At 31.6% G+C, this 22,070-nt stretch overlaps 2 protein-coding genes and 1 pseudogene across 24 annotated transcripts; all 3 read right to left on the bottom strand.

Annotated features, from left to right (window-relative positions):
• Positions 1-5,677: 5,677 nt before the first annotated feature.
• On the bottom strand, positions 5,678-7,493 carry HIPP21 (Heavy metal transport/detoxification superfamily protein). Its single transcript, XM_088212493.1, has 3 exons — positions 6,746-7,493; positions 6,438-6,513; positions 5,678-6,121 (listed from the first exon to the last, which is right to left on the bottom strand). The coding sequence occupies exons 1-3, from the start codon at positions 6,815-6,817 to the stop codon at positions 5,829-5,831; spliced, it is 441 nt and encodes a 146-aa protein (XP_088068619.1). The 5' UTR covers positions 6,818-7,493; the 3' UTR covers positions 5,678-5,828.
• Positions 7,494-7,638: 145 nt separating this feature from the next.
• Positions 7,639-21,783, bottom strand: PDE194 (formyltransferase). 23 transcript variants are annotated; one of them, XM_088212457.1, is made up of 15 exons: positions 21,582-21,783; positions 21,453-21,515; positions 19,184-19,318; positions 18,558-18,660; positions 18,194-18,264; positions 18,002-18,106; positions 16,461-16,494; positions 15,182-15,282; positions 14,133-14,192; positions 13,875-14,078; positions 13,319-13,470; positions 12,454-12,560; positions 11,936-11,993; positions 8,310-8,422; positions 7,639-7,873 (listed from the first exon to the last, which is right to left on the bottom strand). In XM_088212457.1, exons 1-11 carry the CDS (start codon positions 21,696-21,698, stop codon positions 13,381-13,383), a joined length of 1,083 nt encoding a protein of 360 aa, XP_088068583.1. In that variant the 5' UTR covers positions 21,699-21,783; the 3' UTR covers positions 7,639-7,873; positions 8,310-8,422; positions 11,936-11,993; positions 12,454-12,560; positions 13,319-13,380. The 23 variants fall into 23 exon arrangements, with proteins under 23 accessions (XP_088068583.1, XP_088068573.1, XP_088068568.1 ...); XM_088212429.1 differs by lacking the exon at positions 7,639-7,873 and adding an exon at positions 9,141-9,261 and having other exon boundaries at positions 7,904-8,422; XM_088212434.1 differs by lacking the exon at positions 7,639-7,873 and adding an exon at positions 9,141-9,261 and having other exon boundaries at positions 7,904-8,422; positions 11,936-11,985.
• On the bottom strand, positions 19,834-20,118 carry LOC148269059 (signal recognition particle RNA; annotated as a pseudogene).
• Positions 21,784-22,070: the final 287 nt, after the last annotated feature.

Raw genomic sequence — 22,070 nt, 5'->3', positions numbered from 1 at the left:
AATGCTTGGATTATAAATATTTTGTAATTATTATAATATATTAATTTTGTATTATAAAATAATTAATAATTAATAATTAATGTTGGATAGAAGCTTCTTAAATTTTCTAATGTTCTCCAAAGATTATTTCAAATGAAAAGTACAAATTAGTGCTCCTAATAATCATTATGATCCCACTTTATTAGGCATTTGTTAATTATAAAATTATCATTAAATAATAATAATAATTATACAATGATGAAGTTTATATAATATTTCGTAAAATCATCATTATGAAATAATTACAACATGAAAATTGTGTTTACTTAAAGTCTTAATGATGAATTTGCCTTAATTAAGAACGAATATTAATTAATTAATTAATTATTCTAAACCAATTATTTCATAGTAAGAGATATATTATATCCAACTTATTATAAGGTGAAAATTTGAAGCCAATTGATTTATTTTATCTTTTAATATACGAACTGGGAATTGTACCAAATAACTTAGTTCAGTCTCGTTCGATTCTTCATTCCGAACCCAGAATACTCACTCCCATTTATTTTGAATATGTTTAATTTTTAGATATTAAATATTTGATACATCAAAGTTAGTTAAGATATAGATATATATATATATATATACACACACACACACGATATATAATTAAATAAATTTTATTTATGTATTCAATTTCATACCCTCAAATTTTATGTTCTCTCAACTTTCAATCAATGAGTTATACAAATACTTTAATCAAATTGGACATGAGAATTGACTTAGAATTAAGAGTATTATTTAAATTCAAAACTTTATTATATTTCGTTGTATTTTTATTTCGTTAAATTAAAATTTAAGCTAAATTGAAAGCTAATAATAGAGTTCGTAAAGAATAATCACACTATAGCAGCTTGTGTATCTCATTTTTATTATATATATGTATATATATAAAAGACAAGAGACTATCTCTATAATGTAATTTTTTTTGAGATCTTATTTAAATAATCAAAGGGTTTATAGTTATAGGTTACACGAGTCATACTTTATAATAAAAATTCAATATTTAAAAGTTTTATAGAATAAAATCAATATATATATATATATTAAAAATATATATATAATATGCAAAGCCAGAAATTAGGGATTTGCCGTTGAAATTTGAAGAGTAGGTAAAGGTTGAGCCTTTGGACGCTTGTAATAAGTGAAATTTCACTTTGTTCTAGAATTATATATGAAGACACCATTTGGATTTATTTAAGATTTTGTTTGAGACATCTCTTAATTATATTCCTATTGAATATAAAAACAAAAAAAAAAATTATGTGATTACTTATGGAGTTGTTCAAATTTTAAGTTATTCCATAAGTAATTACATATATATATATATGTAATGCCCAAATTCAAATTTAATATAAATTAAATTTATTTAAATATAATTTTTTAACTTTTTTTTGGAGTAAAAATAAAATAAATTTGATAGATGATAAAATTAATAAAAAAAAAAGGTAAAAATTTGAGTTCCGATATCAATATATGTATATATTCATGCCAATCGTATACACACGAATAATTAGGTTATAGGTATGTGCGTTCGTATTAATATAAACTATTATTTATTTAAATATAAAAATTTCATCAATGTGTTTTAAAAAAATTAATACGAAAAGATTAAAATATTTATTTTTAGAATATTATTAAATTAATTTTTTTCGTTTAATACTTATTATCATTTGATTCGTAATACTTTTTTCGTTTTATTTTCATTTATAAGTAAACATTTAATATATTTAGTTCATTAAATAAAAAATATATTATATATGTATATCTTAAATATTTGTAGGTGTTTCTAAACGACTATTTAGATATATTTACATCAAAAAAAAAAAATTAGATAAAATTAATTATAAATTTAGTTAGGTTATATTCATCCACAAAAAATAGTAAAACATTTGACTGCAGATCAAGAGGTCACCGAATTTAAATTCGGTTGAGCCGTTCTACAATTAGGTTATATATTAAATTATTTAGAAACCGTATGATTTATATTCTCCAAAACTTGTGGTAGGCAATAAGAATCTCATTCTTCACTAAAATTCTCATGTCACCCCTTTGAATATTTCACCTTCATCATAAATAATTCACAACATCCATCGATCCATTCTCTCGCCACGTTCTTGTTTTGACTAATATTTCTTCTACTTCATGAATTGGATTCACACACACACACACATATATATACATGTCTATATGTATATATACCATAAAATACAAAAAAGAACATATAAATGATTGATATACAGGAGTCAAAAGGGAGTACAACGGAACCGGGTATAAATTTTTGAGTTTGTGGATCAAAGAAATGATTCTAGTTTCATCATTTTTCACCAGCTTTATATATATATATATATATAAACACATACGTATGATACGTATAATATATTATGTAGTATGGGAATAGGATGGCCAACAAGACATGGTGGGGGAAGATTTTACCTCCACCACTCCCTACCTCGTTGGGTTTTTTTTTTGTCATCCTTCGTTTATAAAGGGAAGAATCTATTTTTCTGCATTTTTAGCCGCAAATATTTGTCTTTTGTTATTACAATAAAAAGTTCTTCTACTAACAATCTTAAGACCCAAGTTAATATATGCATATATATATATATATATGTGTATAGCATTCTATATAACATCCCAAGGTACACAAAAATTGTATTAACATATCGAGAGCAAGTGGGTAGTTCAAATAGTACTTAAAATCATAAAATAAGCTTTACATTTTTTGGAAAAAGTGAATTAAGCTTATGTTTCTTTAGGAGTTTTGATTTCTCTTACATGGGTTTTTTTTTTTTTTTGGGAAATCTATGTGTGTTATATGTAAGTATTCATATATGCATGAATAAACATATTCAAAATACTCCTTAAGCCAATGATAAAAGCAAAAGCATACTTAGAAAAACACCTAAGAACAATTAAACATATTCAAAATTGAGTCATTCATTTCTACACATTTGCAAGGCTTGCAATATTACTTTCACCAAGTTCATAGTTTAACATCATAAGCAAATAAAAAATAAAATAAAAATTCTTATAGGAATCCATTTCTTGAAAGATCTTCGCTTTTGTGCTTTGGTGGGTTTCCGACATCCTTTCGACGACCTATGTTGTGTTGAAAGCATATCTATATGATCCGATCGATTGCGTAAAGTCCGCAGTAGCAACGGAACCGGAAAAAATATACAGAAAAGACAGTTCTTTTCTATTCTATTAGTATTAGATTAATATTAGTTAGTGATCTCGGCTCAATAAATCCTTTTTTCCGTGATTAACTATTGACACTAGTCCTATATTTTGTCTCTGTGGACCACTCAATCATGTATGATGGAATCATCAAAGATTTGACCTTTTCGAACTCTGTTTGTAACTCACTATAGGCTCGGGAAACAAATAGAATATGTGTAAGAACGAGATATCTAGCAACAAGAAGAAGGAAAATGATTGAATAGAGAAACTCCCGAACATTTGGCGATCTCAGATATGTCGATATCAATTATGACTCATTATTTTGATGAATCATTTCTTCGGACATAAGAAGATTATGTAAACATTTTACGTAATAAAATAAAAAAAAATATAGTAATTTATATATAAAAAAATGGAAAAAAATTACTTATAACTTTGTCATATTTAATTTTTAATTAAAAATTTATATATTCATTAATCCAGCAAAACATTTAACATCAATCATGATATAAAAAAAAATCTTTAAATAAAAATATACATGCGAATATATATATATATATATGTCAATATGAACTTATAATTTTTTATAAAATAAAAAATTTATCAAGTATTTAATTAAAGATAAAGTGGATTATATTCAAAATTGATTATCAAAAGTTTGAACCATATTGAAACTTAAACACAAAAAAAAAAATTCATACCCACACACACAAACATATATGTGTGTATATATATATATATACGTGGTTTATTCATTTGCATTGGTAAAAAAGTAGAATAAGGAAGGTAAGTAAGGAAATATAGGCTTAAGAAAAAGGCAGGAATATTAGTGCAAAAATAGTTGGCTTCTTTTTATGTAAAAGTGGAGATAAGTTGGAATTAAAATGAAAATTCTCATTTTTTTATCACTTAATAAAATGATGACACACATATCTTTAATTCAATGATAATTGAGAATCTTCTTAAAACAGCATTTTCCTTCTACTCCATAACTATTTCAATCACACACACACATACATACATATATATATTTGTATATATATATATATATTCTCCAAAATTTGCCTGAAATTAGACAAAATTATTGGTCCCTACTTTTTTGGCCAATTAATTTCTTTGATCCTTCATCTCAAAATAATTCTCTACTCCACCTTTAATTAAGTTTTTTTTTACAAAAAAAAAAAACAAAATTACCATTTATTATTTAATTTTCTACATAAAATTACGGGTCGAGTTTGAATCGAGCTCTCGTGTATATTCTCGTTTAAAAATTATTTATATTATATTATAATTGATATATATCATTTAATTAATAAAAATATATTCGTTCTTTAATAAAACTTTTCTTAGCTACTTAATATATTCTAATTATCTCCACACATGCATGCATCAAGTAATAAGCAAATAATTTCATGTATGCCTCTGAGATTGATTTATCATATTTTATTAATAATTATAAGTATATAATAATTTTTAAAATAAAGAATAAATTTAATAATTTTAAATTATTATACACTGTTTCATATATTCATTCTGTTATATTTTATAATAATATATTTTTTCTAAGATACCCTCATATATATATATATATATATATATATATATAAAACAACAGTTGTTAAATCTACTTTCTGTCATCTTCTTAGTGACTTTTGGGTAATCCAATTTTTACTATTAATTTCATTATTTTTATTTTGTAATTTTTTAATATTATTTTTATTTTAGAACATTTTTTTCACTTTATTTCATTTAAAGTAATTATATAGATACTAAGTTAGAGATAATTAAGTAGGAACCCAAGATTTTGAGAACTTACAAAAAGTAAGTAAAAGTAAAAGTAAGAGTAAAAGTAAAAGTAAAAGAAACCTTTTTTTTTTGAGAAAAAATAGTAAAAAGAAAACTTTTTTGGTATAATAATATTTTATTTTCATTTAAAAGTTATTAATTAATATTTAATATATTTATTTCTCTATAAAGAAATCGTAGGTTAAATTTGAATATATTTTTATTTATTATTTCATTTTTATATTGTTTGAAAATTATTTTATTTTGTTTTATAATTAGTTAGTTATGTATCGTGTATATTAGTAAATGTATGATTTTTTATTAAAAAAATATTTAATTTAAAAATTATATTCTTATTATATATATTATTTATAATTTATAATTTTAATTTAATTATTTAATTATATGGCCAACAAAGGGTATTACTAAATGTTAAAAATGAATTAAAAAAACATCGTAACTTAGAATTATACATAAAATGGACTTGAAATTATAGCACAATTTTTATTTAAATTTCTCTTTTATTTGCACTATTTTCTCATCCATGTTCCATGTACCAAAAAAAACACACCTAACATTCTTCAATTCTTAATGGGTTTCGCTTCATAATGTGTGTATATATATATATATGTTTATATGTATATGCTCAAATATAAAACATACTATGTCCGAAAATATTAAAACCCTAAATAATATCTAGATAGATAACAACATTTCTCTCATAAGGAGAGAGAAATTTACGTTGAAAGGATGAATCTGTTTTTAACTATGAAAACTAATTAAAAAGCACTTAATACAAGTAAGTGCTTATAAGTTAATTACATGATGGAACATGCATTAACATTATCGTCACTGAAGAGTGAGACCATGTTTTCCTCGGCCGTGTTTGACGCCGGAAAAGCCTGAGCAGAGTTCCGGACATAACCGGCCGGAGCTCTCTTGTCGTAGACGCCGGAGACATAAGGATAGTGAACCAGATGTTGAGGAATGTACGGCCAAAACTCTGCTCTCTTCCCTGTTCTCTTTATTCTCTTTAGCACCTTGTTTGGATCTACATATCCGCTCACTGTTACTCTACTTTGTTTTCGATTCACCTCCACTGATTTCACACCTAAACATTCCTTCATCAATTAGTTGATATAATAAAACCAACATTTAAATTTATAATTTTTTGTAGAAGAAGAGGCTTAAAAACCATTCAGATAAGTGATAGTTGGTAGCGAGGGGATGGATTTGAAGTTGAAAGGTGCTCATACATATACAAATATATATATATATATATATATATATGTTCTTTTGTCTTTTGCATAGAAAAATCTTGAAGGGTATATAGTTGTACTCCACTCCGCTACATGGTTAGTTAACAGTTACAAGAGTAACCTTTACAGACAGCAAACAAGAAGTTTACACAGAGAGAGAGAGAGAACCTTTCATGGTGTTAACAGCATGTTTAACTCTTCTTTCACAGCCATCACAGTCCATTTTGACTTTGATCTCCACTGTCTGACAAAACCATAACTTTTATCAATCTTTAACTTAAAAAGATTTGAGTTAATAACCAGAGAGAGAGAGAGAGAGAAAAGGTTTCTTTTGGGGATCAAGTTGACAGAACAGGTATGGAGATGTATCAGAGAGAGAGAGAGAGAGAGAGAGAGAGAGAGAGAGAGAGAGAGAGAGAGAGAGAGAGAGAGAGAGAGAGAGAGCGGAAGTGAAAGAGATGAGCTAAAGAGTGTACCTGCATTGCTTTGCGTTTGCTTCTTGTGCTGGGGACAGTGCAAAAGTGGGAGAGATAATCAAGAGCTCCCATTTTTTTTGCCTCTCTATCTTTATCAGAAACCAAACAGGGAGGTAATTATAACCAGAGTAGATCAGAGAGAAAAGAGAGAGATGACACTTTCTTTTTTTTTTTAATATGAGAAAACACAGACAAGATACATGTAGATGTCTTTGCAGATATATATATATATATATATACATACACAAGAGCTAGTTGGAGCTGCTTGTTGGGTCCTAAAGATATTATATATATATATATATATATATATGTGTATAATTGATACTAATTATATTTCATGAACCAAAAAACACGTGTACGGATAACCCAGTGGTTAAAATCATTGCCTTCTTGAAAATAAAACTTGTTACTTTCATATATATTATTATGGGCTAATCATTAATAATTTATAACATTTAATTTAATAAAATATAAAAATTAATTTATTAATACATTAATAGAATTGTTTTTAAATAAAAAAGATATTAGATAACAATTACATTCACTTAATTGTAATAACCAAATGAGATTAAAAAGAAATTCAACATTAGAATTTTTAATCTAACATAGAGTGTTGATATTTATTCTTTTAAAAAGTAATTATCAAATTACAAATGCAATTGAAAAAGTTGAAAAGAAAAATGAGCACAAACGACGGGCAATGCGCCTAGAAATCATGAGGGACGGGGTGGGGGGGGGGCAGCATTAACTTTTGGATGGTGTTTATATTCTATTTAGCTTAATGGGGGAGGAAATTGTTGTAAAGTACTTTTGTGTTTTTCCTTTCGCTGTTGTTCAATCAGTAGTACGTGTGGCCTTGCTTTCCTCCCTTTTAATATTTTATTAGAATATGATTTACACACCAATAATGGCCCTATATTTATTGCTTCATTATATATAATACATATAATGCATACATAATATATCCATGCACATAGATGTATGTATGTATATATATATAGAGAGAGAGAGAGAGAGAGAGAGAGAGAGAAATCAAGAGAAATTCATCCCAACTTCTCTTGGGAGTTTTATTCCCTTCTCTCAATCAGTGTCTCAAATAGTAGGTTAAAGCTGGATATATTGGTGATTCTGAAAAAAAAAGAAAGAAAGACAAGGACATAAACTCAATTAGTAAACAGCAACTTTAGAAAAGAAAGAAAGTAAAATTAAGCTACTAACAAGTATTTCCAATAGTAATAAGTGTTTTCCTCCTAATCCTAATCCTAAGGGACTTCATAAAGACCTGAGCTACTAATTAAGTATTTCAAAAGAGGCTTTGAAAATTGGGTTAGCAGTATTTCCAATATTAATAAGTGTTTTTTTTCTCCTGATCATAAGGGAGTTCGTAAGAGTCAGAACCTCAATCTTTAAATATTTTGTTCTCAAATAAATTTTTGGGGGGAAGGAAAAGAAGAAAAAGGAAAATTTGAAGTTCTCTTTGACATCTGGTAAATGAAAAAATCTTTTGATTTGGAACTTTACAAACATCACTTTATGTCAAAACTCAGGGGGAAGGAAGTACTACTTTGAAAATTCCAAGTCATTGCATGGTTTGGCAATTTCTTTTGCTGCAAGGTTTCATGGGAATCAGTCACCATCTCTGGAAAGCTAAAAAGAATTCCCTCTTTTTCTGATGCCCTGTAAGAAAAGATCATAAGAGAATCACGTTACCTGCACAACCCAAAAAACATGCATGAATAAAATTCAGAACATTAGCCGTCCATCAAATATTTAATTCTTTCTTTAATTTGTTCATTATTTGGTACAAAATCTTTTTTCCTTCTTCTGGTCAATTAATTCCCCTGTAAGCCAACCAGAGAATAAATAACCCACGACAAATCACTAAGTAAAGAAGGTCAAATGAGAAGCTCAAAATTGACAAGCAAATCAGCATTCAGTTTAAGATATCACTTTCCGGAGAAGCTAATTGTGATGAGTATTAAGCCACTAACATGGTGCCTTAGAGATTTGGTTTGGTTACGAAATCCTCTTTTCATAGGAGTAGCTTCTAGATTCAAATATTCTCAAGCTATATATAAGATTTGATTTGAAGTGTTCAAGAGTGCCAATAATTAGAATACCAAAATTAAGGAAAATATGAGAAAAATCTCAAGTGGCTTGCTAGAAATTATGTTCTTTGTTACTTTTTATAGCAATTAATAATGTTACAGCATAAGTGGTATAAACAACTTGAAACGATAAACAAACAGTTAGGGGTCAGATAAAACTTGTTTTGCATTTAGTGCACGTGGAACTAAGACAAGATAGTAAATAATTATAATAAAAATTGAAGTTTACTGGACAAGCTGTACTCTAGATGTAATAGTCATTTGGTTCAAGTTTGAAGTATCCTAACCTAAAAAATGCACTAATGACCGTGTTTTAGGCCGAGTGATGCAAGGGTGCCAAGTCTGGACTACGCGCTAGTTGGATCGTGCCTGGAGCCAAATTGCCCAGCCTTAGTTAAGGATTCTTACCTGTGCCAAAATCATATGTAGGTGTAAGACTGTGTCCCTATGAGTCACCTCTCGAGCCAAGTCATGCCCGAGTCAAATTCAATATTGTACCTCATCCTACCTAGGTTGTGCTTAAGTCTATGCAATGAGACCCTGCCCAGGCCAAGCCCAAGATTGTGAGAATCATCTGGTTATGCTCAGTCATGATTCTAAATTGTGGCCTGGTTTGACAGCATGACCTAGATTAAGTTTGTTCCCAAGTAGGATGGCTTGGAATTCAAGCTAAGTTGTGCCTGGATCCGAGGTGGTTCGCTGAGCTAAGTAAGATCACACTCAAACCAAATATCATATCCTCAACTAAGTTGAGTTATGCCAAAAGAATTTCGGGAAAAAGAATGTAATTTTTTTGCATGCTTGTCCTATGATTTTACTTGGAACAAATTTGTCCAAATCTATAACTAGGATCTAGTCTTATGTTTTGAATCACCAAACATCATCAATTTTATGTTGTTTTCTCTTGTATCTTCCTGATATAGGACATCAACCAAACATTAGCTAAATCTTTGTCTATTTAATCCTGAACCATCATTGATGATGAGAAGTAAATGATTGCACCATGAATTATTGTATCTCATGCCATGCTAGGTAAACTTGAGGAGGGTTAGAGAGTATTTCGATGAATTGTTAGACAAGATAGACTCTAATATTGGGGTTGACTTAATTCCCACCTCTAATTTTTGTGTTATCTTAACATATAGAATTTTTTTTTTTGAAATAAAACATATAGAATTAGAATATGCTTTATGTTTAAAATCATAATATGCGTTAGGATGAATTCAGTTCTTACTTTACCAAAAAAAGTCAATAATGGTTAAGAGTGAGACTAAAATACAAACAATATTCTAATTATGTATGTTAAAACTAATATAGCAATCAGATTTAAGAATTAAGTGAGAAGGAATGAGGATTCACTCAATGCAACTTAATAGTCATTAGACCTTCAAAGTTTGGGGAAACTAAAACTGCATCGAATCAATCTATATGGTATCAAAAGCTGATGTTAACAAATGATTAGATGTGATGGTCGTGAATGGTAGTACCAAAACAATAGCAAACTATAGCCAGATGATGACAAAAAATAACTAAATCTAGCAGGTATTGATATTTTTAAATTGGGAAAAGTACCATAGAATTGCTGAGAATCCAATTGATAAACAGTTCTTCCACTGATTAGGAGAGTAATTATGACCTACTAACAAATTAATGGCCTCATAGTTGGAGATTAGTTCGTCCTGGAGTCAGGTAATGGACTTGGTATTCTTTTGGGTTAGTGTCTTGGTGATGACCATAGCACAAGCTTTTGGCAAGACTATTGGTGCGGGAATGTTCCTTTTAGAATTGTGTTTCCAAGATTTTATCAGCTAGCTAAAACTAAGGAGCCTCAGTTTATGACCATGTGACATGGCACAGCCCTCATCCCTATCCACACCTCTCATTTTCTGTAACCATAATTGACAGGAAGATCAAAGACTTCACCGCCTTAATATTGGCTTGCATTCACATCTCCTTTTGGGTTCATGATACCTTAATAAGCTAGTTTGGAGTCTTTCAAAATGTTGGTAATTTATTCTACCTCAATCTTTTCTCCCAGTCCTCTTCTTGCCTTTGGATTTAGAACATATTTGGAAGAAGAAAACTTCAACCCATGTATCGTTCTTTAGTGGGAAGTGTTTTAGGCAAAATCCTTACTTTGGATAATTCATGGCCTGGTAAAATCATTGTCAATGGATGCCCACCTTGCCTCCAAGAGAATGCATCCCCCAACCATCTTCTTCTTTGGTGTCCTGAGATGAGAAGATTATGAGATGCTGCTCTCTCTTTTCTTAACCTTTTTTTTGGGCCATCAACAGTTAAGTGGTAGATCATCTGGGCTTGGAAATAGTATCTTTGTCGGTTAGGGAAGGAAGAATCTATCTTTTCAAAAAAAAAAAAAAAAGAAGGGAAAGGAAGAATCAAATCTGCTTCTCCCGTTGGTTACTATGTGGGTTTTATGCACATAAAGAACAAGCTGAATCTTCTGGGACAAAGTCTCTTGTGTTGTTAATATAAGAGACTATTGGTTCAGGACCTTAAGTTTCTTTTTTTTTTGGTATAGAGGTCACTCCATTCTTTCTGCAGGGGTTTTTGAAACCTTTATAGATATTTGTGTTGTAAGAATCTGACTTTTTGTAAAAGTCTAGTTTATATACAGATTAGTATCTTCAAGAAAATCTCCCTATAAAGTAGAATTACAACTAACTTCCAGAACTGAAAGATCTTTTTTTTTATAGGACTAATTTGTATTTAAAAACCTCTCTAATCTTCTCCAATAGATATTCAATTGTTGTAAATTAAATATAATGAATAAAAATTCAATAACAAAAAATTTAATACAAACTTTTGCGATATCAAAGCAGAATCTCTGAACCCTTAAAAAAACATTGTTTTTTCTCTCTCTTGCTGAACTAAAAACAGAATGACCACAGCAAAAACTAATAACCTCTTTGAAGTCACATCTCATTTTGATAAAATTATTCCCATCAAACTGAAGCCACTAAAATTCCGATCACCAACCACAAGTTAAATGGAAGTAATTATATTCTATAATCTCAATTGGTCAAAGATGTTTATCTATAGAAGAGGGAGAGAATAATACCTTACTAGAGAAGTGACCCAACCAAGTGCCAAAGACGCTAAGTTCCCAACCTAGAAAGCTGAGAATGACTGGTTATGTCGTGGTAGATTAACTTAATGACATGATATTGGTGAGAATTTCTTGTGATATAGGACGACACACGAAATGTGAGAAGCAGTCAAGGAATTCTATTCGAGCAAATAAAACACTTCAAAAAATTTTTTCTGTTGAATCTAGCATCCACTACAACAAGGAGATCTATCAGTAATCTAGTACTACGGTGTGCTCACCCATTACTGCCAATAATTTGATGTGTTTAAGGAACTTGTATGGAGCTGTCCAAATGATACAAAACTGTACAGAGAACTTTTGGAAGAAAAATATTTTCCAAATTTCTCATGGGATTGAATAAAAATCTGACTGAAGTTTGTGTAAGAATATTTAAAATGAAACCATTACCTCGTATGCATGAGGTACTTTCCAAAGTAAGGCGAGAAGAAAGCAGAAAAAAGATAATATTGGGAGATGGATTCACAAACCTTACTACTGAGCAGAATTCTGCTTTGACCGCACAAGACCCTCATCCTAACTTAGACAATCGACAAAGGAAGACCTTGGTGTGATCATTGCATGAAACCAGGTTATACTGGAGACAATTACTAGAAAATTAATAGAAAAGCAGCTAAATTAAAACCCACAAAATCAGCAACAGATAATAGAAGTTACGAAAATCATCCCTCTATTAATAAAATAGGCTCCACTAAGGAATCATGCCCATTCAGTAAAGAGTAGATAGAAGCCATTCAACCTACACTAAAACTTCATCAATAACAATGTAAGATTTGGGACATTAGCCCATAAAAGTAATTCCTTTAGTGCTTTTGATGCTATTTCAGAAAGTCAAGATATTGGGATCATTGACTCAAGGGCATTTGATCACATGACAAGAAATGAAACATTGCTTCAAGAATACAGTCCATGTAACGAGAACATTATCGTAAAAATAGCAGATGGATCTCACTCAAGATTGGCCAAAATAGGTGATATCTTCATCTCAAAGGAATTAACCCTAAAGAGAGTAGTTCATTTATCTAATTTATATTGCAACTTGTTATCAGTAAGCAAACTTACTCAACATTATAACTTTATTGCTAAATTTTTCTCCAACTTATGTGAATTTAAACCATAATTAAGTTTGTTAAGTTTTAAGTACAAATGTCTCAAAAAAAAATTTATTTGGCCTCATAATTAAGTTTGGTAAGAACGAAGGCATAATGTTTACTAATTGCAAAGCATTGACCAATCTTGCTCAAACAAAATTACAATATCAATTCTAATAAAGCATCAAGTATGAATAAAATACATAATCCACTGATATAACAAAAGGAAAAATGAATTTAGAACCTTTGTTCTTGTCGATCTGCAAGGAATCTCTGCCAAATGTACATCTTACACTGCATCCTCTATTATAACTTCTTCAACTTTTGACCTCGCAAACCATTCCAAAAGGCAGCTGCATTCACCACCTTTTTCCCAGGAAGCTGAACTTCCAATACCTGGTCAAGTCAAGGAAGCACCATAATCAGCAAACTCATGAAACCTATGCATGCTATTTGTTATAGCATATTGAATAATTTCACAACTTTAAAATTTTTTATCTCTAGGTTAATATCCAGAATCGGTATACTACTAAGAAAAGAATTGGAAGGATCATACACATTACAATGCAGTTTTGATTGATGATGTGTTCGCATGGAAAATGATTTACATACACCAACACTAGACTATACTCAGAGAAAACCAGAAGGTAATAAATGAAATTCTAGGCAACTCAAGTTCCATTCATTTTGTTGGATCATGTTCTCATATGGAAACCACGACCAAGAACCTGCTATGCTACAATTGCCTCTATCATATTGGAGAAATATTTTAAGATCTACTCAGGCGAAATATATCATACCTCAAGTATTGTGCACCCTCCACATGGGAACAACAATGCATTCTTCTTGAAAGTTATCTCATCTGCTTCATTTCTCTGAATATCATTATCACGGCATACTCTTGTAGTAACAATCTTGAGTTCTAAGATATTATTTTCACTGTCTTTGCTGTCAACAACTAGAACTTTAGCTCGGGTTCCTGGCCAGCCTGCAAATGCACGAACCTAGAAGAAGGTTTCATGTCATCATATTGGTTCTGAGAATAGGAGATTGCTTACCTTATTATGCAGGACTACAGCGTCCTGATCAAATGATAGCCATGACTCCTCTGGAGTTATCTGCAGAAAACCACACAACTTCAGCAAAATCAACTTATTTAAGCTTACTTAACAATATTGAGTCAGTGTGACTGAGAGAGCCGTGCAAGTAACTTGGTAACACTGGTATATTTCTGTTCTTGAAATTTGTTGCTTTGCAAGCAAATTTACTTGGTTGAGTCTTGCATACAAGAAAAAGAATAATTTGAAGGTATCATTCTTCATTTCTACTCAGAAACGGAAAAAAAAAATCATTGTGTTCTACCCTGAGATCCTCTAAACTGAAAGCACTGCTGCAAAACTTGACATACACAAGCCTCACCTAAAATATACAGCATCAACAGAAACAGTCATAAAGCAAAACAAAAAATTATAGAACAAATTGCATGTATCCTCCATGAAATGCAGGTTATAGACAGTTCTTATTTCTCCTTAATAGCCTCCCTATGTAGCCTAGGGAGGTGGTAACTTTGGAGTGTATCCTTGACTAGTAGTTCATTGCCCCCATAATTTGCAAAGAGTCGAATAAATCACTATTGAGGCAAGGCATCATCATCGACCAGATACTGCAGCCAGACATTGTTTGTGTAAACACAAATCTACAACATTTTTTGCCAATTAAGGATGCATGATACATTAAGAGAACAAGAAAGCATTAATGCCCACAATTAGCTAAACTACACATGCACGCAAACCAGGAGCCCACCCAAGGTAGGGCCACATTTGGACCTCCACCAGCATGGAAAACCTAGGAAGTGATTTCCTCAGAAGATGAATTCCATGTTAAACATGATTTTATCCCTATCATGGTCCAAGATGCTTCGATTTAAATTTTGCCCAAAATTCTCAACTGACCACTAGGACAAAACTTATGGGGGCGGCTTAATTCTGTAAAAATATTGTGTAATTATTGTAAAGTAACATATATATAATATCATTAATCATCACATTAAATGAGAATTTGATGACTGTTCTGGATACTATGCACCATAAACCAAAGGAAAAGATACCTTTGGAGCCAAGGTAGCTTTAGAATCATCTTGGTTTTGTGCTTTCATCTTTGCTGATCCATCCAATATCAAGGGAAGCTCTCGAATTAGAAGCTTAGATCCTGCATAACTAACAAATTACATCATTTATAAACCAAACAAAAATTAAAAGCTGTATCCATGTCAGGCAAAGTAGCACATAATACAATCTGTTTGTTGAAGAAATTTACTGAAATATATGAAAAAAGTAATAAGGTTTAATCTTGTAAATCAGACAAGGTGTTTTAATGGCCTCTATATAACAGAACTGGAACACTTTAAAGGGAGACACATTGAGATGTATAAGGAAATCCACTCTCCAGAAATTTGTAAGCAAACATGAATGCATCTTTTGGTTCTTATTTCTAAAGTGTATGGAGTAGAGTGTGGACAATCTAGAGATTTTAGACCAATTAGCCTAATGGTATATACCTATAAATTGACTGCCAAGGTTTTGGCAAGTAGATTGAGTTAGGCAGTGCAACAAAGCGGTTGGGAATGTTTAGGGCCTTTCTGAAGAATCGACAAACTCTTGAATACAACTGTAGTCCACTGCTATTACATCTGATATCGGTTTTAATGATGAAAATTCAAAAGACTCTAGTGCCATCACCAATTAGGATAAGATAGGGAAAGGCATGTTGAGAGATAGTGGAATAATTCTTAGGATTTTCATAGTTATCCCTGGTACAAGATATAGGAATATATAGACCAGTAGACAGCTGGCTTTGTCCAATTTCTGGTATGTTTGCAGGATGTACATGGTGACCCAGCTACTTGCAAAACAAAATAAAAATTACAGGATTCCAAATACCTAGCTATGCTTTATGTTAAAAAGTGTATGTTGAGTTAGAGTTGAGAAGGAGTGTTAATAAGTGTACATTAAGTAGGGCATGAGAGAGAAGGCTTCCAACAACACAGTGATTGCAACAGGCAAACCAGTTTTACACCAGAGACCTTTTTTGGTTTAAGTAAAGGAAGCTTGTGCTTGTCCAGAGTTCCATTTGAGTGTACAACTATATAGTGGCCAGCAAGTGACCAGATGGTATCATATATGTCTATATAAAAAGAAATTAGGAAAGATATATGTAGACATATATAGTACCGTCTGGTCACTTATATATGCAGGTGTATAACTGAAAGAATCTTTAGAGTACATGCATACAATTAATTTAAGAAATAGCTGTAGCATAATCAAGTGTACACATAGAAGAGAAAGAAGCTACAAAATATAAAAATGACAAGAAAAAAATTTAAGTACCTTCAGAAAATAGCAATGAAAGTAAATCCGGCGCCTGCATGCAAATAAGAGCTAGACATAAATTCTTGGAAGGGGTCAACTGGCTTTTAGGAGAAGAAAAGTAGAAAATGTAATAACTCTCTTTTTTTCTATGATACAGGACAGAGAGTTTAAACACAAACTTAGAGAATTTTTATTAAGAACAAAATTTGGAGATCTCGGATTTCAATATCAAAGCAGTATCTTAATATTTGAGTAATTATCATGGACAATCTACCTAATAAATAAACTAAGTACCTAATTTATAAGCACTAAGTACACCAAAAATAGGAAACCTACAAAACCAACTAAAATAGAAAATAAGTTAAATAGAAATGATTAAGGAAATAGGAAATATAGGAAATAAGAAATCTAGTAAATTAAGGAAATAAAAAAATAAATCATCCTATTTTTCTTATTATAGCGTCTTCATAAAGTTCATAGGTCACAAAAGTTTGCAACCTTTCAGAATGTCAATTGATTTTACTTTTCTCCACATATCCATATTGATCAAAAGTTTCATATGAAGTGTAAGGTAAATTATCATTTGTAATTGAACCATATACTTGACAGAATGTAACTAAAATAACTTCGCTCATTTTTTTAGATCCATCCAAAATTTCTCTGATTTCAAACACATTTTATCCAATATCAACTTGCAAAAATAGAATAAAGAACGAAAACTTGAGCCAACAAAACTTCAAAAGGTAAAATAACATTTCTAGAAACCTCAAGAGTTGTTTTGCAGCGAGGCTTTTGGGTTGTGCCGACCAGGAACTTCTAAGACTAATGTTGGAGGCAATTTCAACCACCTCTAGGTGGTGGTTCGCGAACAAGCTAACCTGCTTTCCGGTTTAGAGTCCTTTTTTATGAAGAAGGAAAGACAGGATGTATATGCAACAAGCAAATGGAGGTATTTTGAGAAGTGAAATGTTGAACACTTAAGGAAACATGATGAATCAAATTTAGGATCTGATACCAACTAATATAGGACAAGGAGAGCTTAAATACAAACTCAAAGCAATTTTATTAATAACAAAAATTTGGAGATCCCGAATCTCAATAATCAAAACAATATCTCAATATTAAAGAATAATTATCACGAATAGTATACCTAATAACTAAACTAGATACCTTATTTAATAGGCACCAAATATATCAAACAGGAAATCTAGAAAACTTACTAAGTAGAGAATAAGTTAAATATAAAGGATTAGAAAAATAGAAAATGTAGGAAATAAGAAATCTAGGAAATAGGAAAGTAAATCATCCTATTTTCCTTTGTTATAAAACATTTCAAAACTTAGAAAAGGAGATTAAATATTTCTTGTCGCTTTGGTTAACTTAGAAAAAGAAATTAAAATCTTTATATCCCTTTTAATTAACTTCCCAATACGTTTATATTCCTTTGTTGATTCTGCCTCATATTTCCTATTATTGAAATATGTCCACTTTAGAACTCCCTATTCTCCATTACTCCACGCAAAGAGTGAAGGTTTAATTGAGGGCAAGCACCAAAATACCTTTATTTGGTCATCAACTTCTAGTCTCTCACAGGAAATTACAGGTCCAGCATCCAATGCACGTATCGTAAATGCCAATGATACTCCTGTCTCCTTTACACCATCCTAATGCAGGGATTTACGTGATTGCATGACTAAAAAAATAGTCTCAAACATAAATAATAGACTGAAAGCTTAAATAAATAAAAGAACCTGCAGTGCTCTTTGAACAGGAGCAGCACCACGGTAAAGTGGTAGAAGACTTGGGTGTATATTGACTGTCCCTGAGAAATCAGAAAGCATAGGCCATTGAGAAATGGCAATCTTTCCACAGATAATCACAAACGAACATACCATCAAGCCATTTACTCCTAGTGATGTGTCTGATTGACAATTATCTATATTCAAGAAGTGAGAAAAACCAGAACATTTCAAACAACTTTTACTACAGCCACTCTCTCCCAACCCTCCTCACCCCCCACACCCCCACCCACCCACTCCCCGAAAAAAGGTGCTCATCTATTAAATGCCTCAGAATATGGTGTCTAATCTATTACAAGAAGAATATCTGACTAACCCAGTGGTGGAATCTTGAGAAACTTGGTTGGTAAAATGTTCCCATATGCCGCTGTAATGCAAAGTTCAGGATGCAAAGCTCTTAAATTGGATAAGAAAGTATCCTGCAAGAAAATATGGAGAAAAAGAATCTCACCTGACTGTATTAGACATTATCTTTCAAGAGCAATGATATAAAACAAGTAAAAGACAAAGACTAAAATCCCATAACTATAGAAAACAGAATTCAGACATGAAACGTCTATATTGTTAGACTATATTTCAAACAGGCAATCTACCCTCATCCCACTAAGCAATCCTCTTCATCCCCCAAGGTATACATAACAGAAGCTCTTTTTTTAAAAAAAGAAATACATAACAGAAGCTAATAGAAAGCAATTTCCTATTGAAAAAAATTAAGCAAGCAGATAGGACTAGGTTAATCATTCAATAAACACTAGAAACAGGTATATCTCCAGAAGAATTAAGAGGCACAAATTGATGCAAAATCATATCTAGATCAGGTGGCAAAGATTGTAGATAACTCCAACCAACTCCAAGAGGCAAAGTACTTGGGCAATCCTAGAACTATCAAATTTTCAATTCTCTCCCAAAATATTAGATCGGAAAGCACCAAAGGATTCATACCTCCCCAGCCCGTTCAGGTGTCAAAATCAGATCAGCAGAAAAGCCTCTTTCAAGAGCATACTGTGCTACTGGTGAGGGCATTACCTTTCTACCCCTGTCTCTTCTAGATGGTTGTTGAGTAACAATTGCTGCAACCTAAGTCATAGAAATTATGAATCAGTGATTAAACCTTTTCCATCATATTCAAATTCAGAGTTGTAAATAAGTTCAGCAGTCAAATCACTCATTCAACTCAGTATTTCATTTAGCATTAGACCCCTTAAATCTTCTTCCAGATAGAGGTTTTACTATGGCTCATATCAATACCAAAAGAACTGGAATCGTGAGAATTATACAGTCTTAAATGTGATTCGTTAACTTTGTCACAGATGCAGTTGTGAAGCTTATACATACATGGCCACAAAGCTTGTCATGGTAGTCACGACATCATAGAAGCAGATAATCACAGATGTCAAGTAACAAGTACCAGACACCATGGATTTGAGTTTTTTTTTTAAAAAATCCAATATCTTTCTAGATTAACTTAGTTGTAACCAATGGTAATATTTCCTGTTGCATCTTGAAAATTGAGAAAATATAAAGTATTAACTAGTTACTTATACTAAAAAAATTAGCATTTGAGTTTACAACCACTAACTAAGATGTTGAAGAAAATATTGAGGACAGCCCATCAGGCGATACTGTACCTGGAGAGGACCAGCCCGTAACCCTTCCACTGAAGGGAGTGGAAGGTTATCGTTGCTCTGTTTCCAGCCTCACGCAGTCCCCTCAGCTCTAAGAGTTGCGAGAATCAAAGTCCACGCTCGATACCCACAACTCAACTTCCCTCTTGGAATGGGGGAGCCAGCATGTTGACCATCTGAAACCCGACCTAATAGACTAAACCAATCTTAATGCCCCCACTTAGGTCGCAAGCCCGCGTGACTAGGCTTGGCTAAGATGTCGAAGATAATGACAATATTAAAAGTCAAAAAGAGTGAAGAGTACTATTGGGCTTTACATTCTTCTTTGTTTGGCTGCCTATAACCATTCATCTGCTCTATTTTTAAAAAAAAAAAAGAAAAAGAAGAAATTTTTTCCCACACTTTTGCCTTATCTCCCTGGTCCGAGACTAATGGTCAATCTTATAAAAACTTTTACCATCATCCTAGCCAAATCAGAGAGAGGATAAGAGCCATACCTCTTTTCAAAGAGACATGAAAAAGAGTTGAATTAAGCAAGAACAAACATTAAAGAGGGAGAAGAGCAGAGTGATATGCAGGCCATGGTGATTAAAATCAGCTTATTCTTAGTTTTATTGCTCAAGCACATTACATTCTTTTTTTTTTGGGCTCAACTACATCACTTCTCTCTGATCTTTTCTAGAACATTTGAAAAACAGGACATTATATAGCTTCTTTGAGACTTTATGTCTTTGGTTGACGAAAAATTGAGAAAAACAACACTTTCTGAACTTTTTCAAAGGTTCTGCTATGCTTTTATTGCCACCTGAATTAGTTTCAAATTCACTAATTTATCTTCCAAATATCGATTTTGTCTTTATACATATTTAAGTTGTTTGACTTCTGTTCATCTACTTTTATCAGTGTTTCTTCCAATTTTCATTTGGCTGTTATAGACTTGTTACTTCCACATGCAGGAATGGCATTATCCATTGGCATATCAAGGTATCACTATCCTGGTACCTGAAAATCCCTTAGACAAGGTTGCAGATAATTGTGAAACTACTATTTATTAGATAGACAGATTGTGCTCGATCTGTGGTGCTTCTAGTCTAGAGGTTTACAGAAAGAGGACCTTTTCCATCTGTTTAACTTTTGGATAATTGGCCAAATCAATTACTTCAGAGAAACTATGCATCCATGTCAACAAGATGGATACGAGTCCTACTTCATCCATTTAATCTGTCATTTATATAAGCATGAGGCAACCGTGATTCTCAGTGAAAAGCTTAAAAGTAAGATCCAATGCCCTCAAAACAGAAACTACAAAATGACTTGTACTTATCCAAGTCAAATAAGAGATGATCTTCGATTAACTAGCAAAATGCTGTCCCTTCAGGAAATTAGGAAGCAATCACGAATTTCATATGAAACACTTACGTAATCAAACTAAGCTCACGATCCACACACATTGTCTTCTAAGGAAAGGGATATAAATCAAAAAAGCCAGGAATCAAACTAATTCCAACTTTCAAGGTTCTTTTAAGGAATTAGTAATTAAGGTACAAGAAAAGAGAAAAAGAAAATTCCGAATTCTCGTGCAGTACCTCAAAAGAGGAGTTAGGTTCGGCAGATGCATTGAAAAGAGCGTCAAGTACAGTTGCAGAAACCTGAAAGAGATCGAGGATTGAACACTCGGATTTATGAATACATTTACAGGCATAAATAAATGATACCTCAGGAGAGCCTAGGAAGACAAGAGACTTCTTCTTGGAAGAAGTGGAAAAGGAAGACGAAGCAGAAGCAGTTGCCGCGTTAAAGCAGAAAAAACGACGTAGCGTCAACGAAGTCATTCCCTCCTTGAACGCCTATTTTCTTGGCAGGTGTCTCTTGGATTCTGCTTCGTCTTACTCTGGCTCTGAAAGTTCCCGCTGCCAGTGCCAAATAAAGCACCGCCATACGCTATCCGGGCAGATCCGAAAGGGAATGCAAAACACACGGACAATACCCGACCCGAACCGAACCGACCCGAAGAACTAATTGATTAGTTTTTTCAAAAGAAAAGAAAAAAAAAAAAAAGAAGCAATTAGCTAATTTCTTTCCTCTGCTTCATAAGAGCTGAGGTGTATATTATTTATTTTAAATTTTTTAATGTATTCATATTTATAAGACATTTATTATATATATATTTTTTAAAAATAATATTAATATTTTACAAAATAATA

Source organism: Carica papaya, chromosome 1 (assembly GCF_054855325.1).
Source record: "Carica papaya isolate Zhongbai chromosome 1, ASM5485532v1, whole genome shotgun sequence".
NCBI lineage: Eukaryota > Viridiplantae > Streptophyta > Magnoliopsida > Brassicales > Caricaceae > Carica > Carica papaya.
This window is presented reverse-complemented; position numbering and strand designations above follow the sequence as displayed.

What these genes read in the sequence shown, in the direction of transcription:
- HIPP21 (XM_088212493.1), bottom strand. Translation starts at nt 6,817, where the DNA reads ATGGGAGCTCTTGATTATCTCTCCCACTTTTGCACTGTCCCCAGCACA. An exon ending in GCAAACGCAAAGCAATGCAG is followed by an intron (nt 6,514 to 6,745) that starts GTACACTCTTTA and finishes TGGTTTTGTCAG; the next exon opens with ACAGTGGAGATCAAAGTCAA. An exon ending in TGCTGTTAACACCATGAAAG is followed by an intron (nt 6,122 to 6,437) that starts GTTCTCTCTCTC and finishes AGGAATGTTTAG; the next exon opens with GTGTGAAATCAGTGGAGGTG.
- PDE194 (XM_088212468.1), bottom strand. Translation starts at nt 21,698, where the DNA reads ATGACTTCGTTGACGCTACGTCGTTTTTTCTGCTTTAACGCGGCAACT. An exon ending in TCTTCCTAGGCTCTCCTGAG is followed by an intron (nt 21,516 to 21,581) that starts GTATCATTTATT and finishes GATCTCTTTCAG; the next exon opens with GTTTCTGCAACTGTACTTGA. An exon ending in CTGTAGTCCTGCATAATAAG is followed by an intron (nt 14,079 to 14,132) that starts GTAAGCAATCTC and finishes ACCTTCTTCTAG; the next exon opens with GTTCGTGCATTTGCAGGCTG.